Genomic DNA, 1,405 nt, shown 5'->3' with positions numbered 1-1,405 from the left:
GAGCGTCGAGCAGCTCAAGGCGTCGGGGCTCAACGTCTGGGCCAACAACAAGTACGTCTTTGCGGCGCAGCCGCTCGCCGAGACGCCAATGGGCACGGTTGGCATGGGCCAGATGCACCGCCTGAGCGCCAACCTCGCGATGGGCCAGTCCGTTGCCCTCACGCCGTGGGTTCCCGACGTAGCGCGCGGCTTTGCGATCGCGACCGTCCACTTCGAAGTGCAGGCGCTGCTCATGCGCTCCAACATCGTCGCCGATTTCGACTGCGAAGCGGTCAAGAGAATCTTCGAGCAGCAGTACCTCAACCAAGCCTTCTCGCCCGGCCAGTGTATTGTCATTGACATTGGCGGCAAGCCCGTGAAGATGTGCGTCACCAAGGTCGAGCTCCTCACGCCGCCCGACGCGCCGCCCGCGCCGACCAGTCTCGCGCCCACCGTCGGTCTCTACGTCGCAGGCAGCGCGCTCGTGTTCTCCAAGGGCAAAGACGCGCCCTTCAAGCTCCTCAACCAGGTACCACGACTGCTTCTACATGCACCACAAGCGTCTCATGCGGCGGCCACTCTAGAGCGCATCGGGTGGCGGCAACCGCATCTTCAAGCCCGACTTTGACTTCTCCAAGCTCGGTATCGGCGGTCTCGATAAGGAGTTCAACGACATCTTCCGGCGCGCGTTCGCGTCCCGCGTTTTCCCCGCGTCGGTCATTGAGAAGCTCGGGATCAAGCACGTGCGGGGCATGCTTCTCTTTGGCCCGCCGGGCTGCGGCAAGACGCTCATTGCGCGGCAGATCGGCAAGGTACACGATTTCTTTCTCAAAAACCCTCTATTTTTCCACGAGACACTCAACAGGATCGTAGGTGCTCAACGCCAAGGAGCCCAAGGTCGTCAACGGGCCCGAGATCCTCGACAAGTTTGTCGGCGAATCCGAGCGCAAGATCCGCGATCTCTTTGCGGACGCGCGTAAGGAGCAAGACGAGGTCGGCGAAGACAGCGAGCTGCACATTATCATTTTCGATGAAATCGACGCGATCTGCAAGGCGCGCGGGTCGTCCCGGGATGGCACGGGCGTCGGCGACAGCGTCGTGAACCAGCTCTTGACGCAAATTGACGGCGTCGACTCGCTCAACAACGTGCTTGTCATTGGCATGACCAACCGCAAGGTGCGAGGATTTTTAAGTGTCTTGTCCATGTATCAATGTATCAACCAACCATCCCTGTAGGACATGCTGGACGAAGCGCTCATGCGTCCGGGGCGTCTCGAGGTCCAAGTCGAGATCAACCTGCCGGACGAGCACGGTCGCGGTCAGATTCTGAGCATCCACACGAGCAAGGCGCGGGCGAATGGCATTTTGCACCCGGCGCTGCTCGCCGACCTCGACGCGTGCATGCTGCCGCCGGTCAAAGACGCGC

General features: G+C 61.2%; 1 protein-coding gene across 1 annotated transcript in view; it reads left to right on the top strand.

Annotated features, from left to right (window-relative positions):
- Window positions 1-3: 3 nt before the first annotated feature.
- Window positions 4-1,405, top strand: part of SPRG_21859 (hypothetical protein) — a gene marked incomplete at both ends in the record, with an annotated part of 2,429 nt that continues 1,027 nt past the window's right edge. The window contains 4 exons of the mRNA XM_012356336.1: window positions 4-508; window positions 564-791; window positions 853-1,155; window positions 1,216-1,376. Of these exons, the coding sequence (XP_012211726.1) occupies window positions 4-508; window positions 564-791; window positions 853-1,155; window positions 1,216-1,376 (1,197 nt within the window). The remainder of the gene's footprint in view (window positions 509-563; window positions 792-852; window positions 1,156-1,215; window positions 1,377-1,405) is intronic.

The sequence above is a fragment of the Saprolegnia parasitica genome (assembly GCF_000151545.1).
Source record: "Saprolegnia parasitica CBS 223.65 unplaced genomic scaffold supercont2.438, whole genome shotgun sequence".
Classification (NCBI taxonomy): Eukaryota; Oomycota; class Saprolegniomycetes; order Saprolegniales; family Saprolegniaceae; genus Saprolegnia; species Saprolegnia parasitica.
This window is presented reverse-complemented; position numbering and strand designations above follow the sequence as displayed.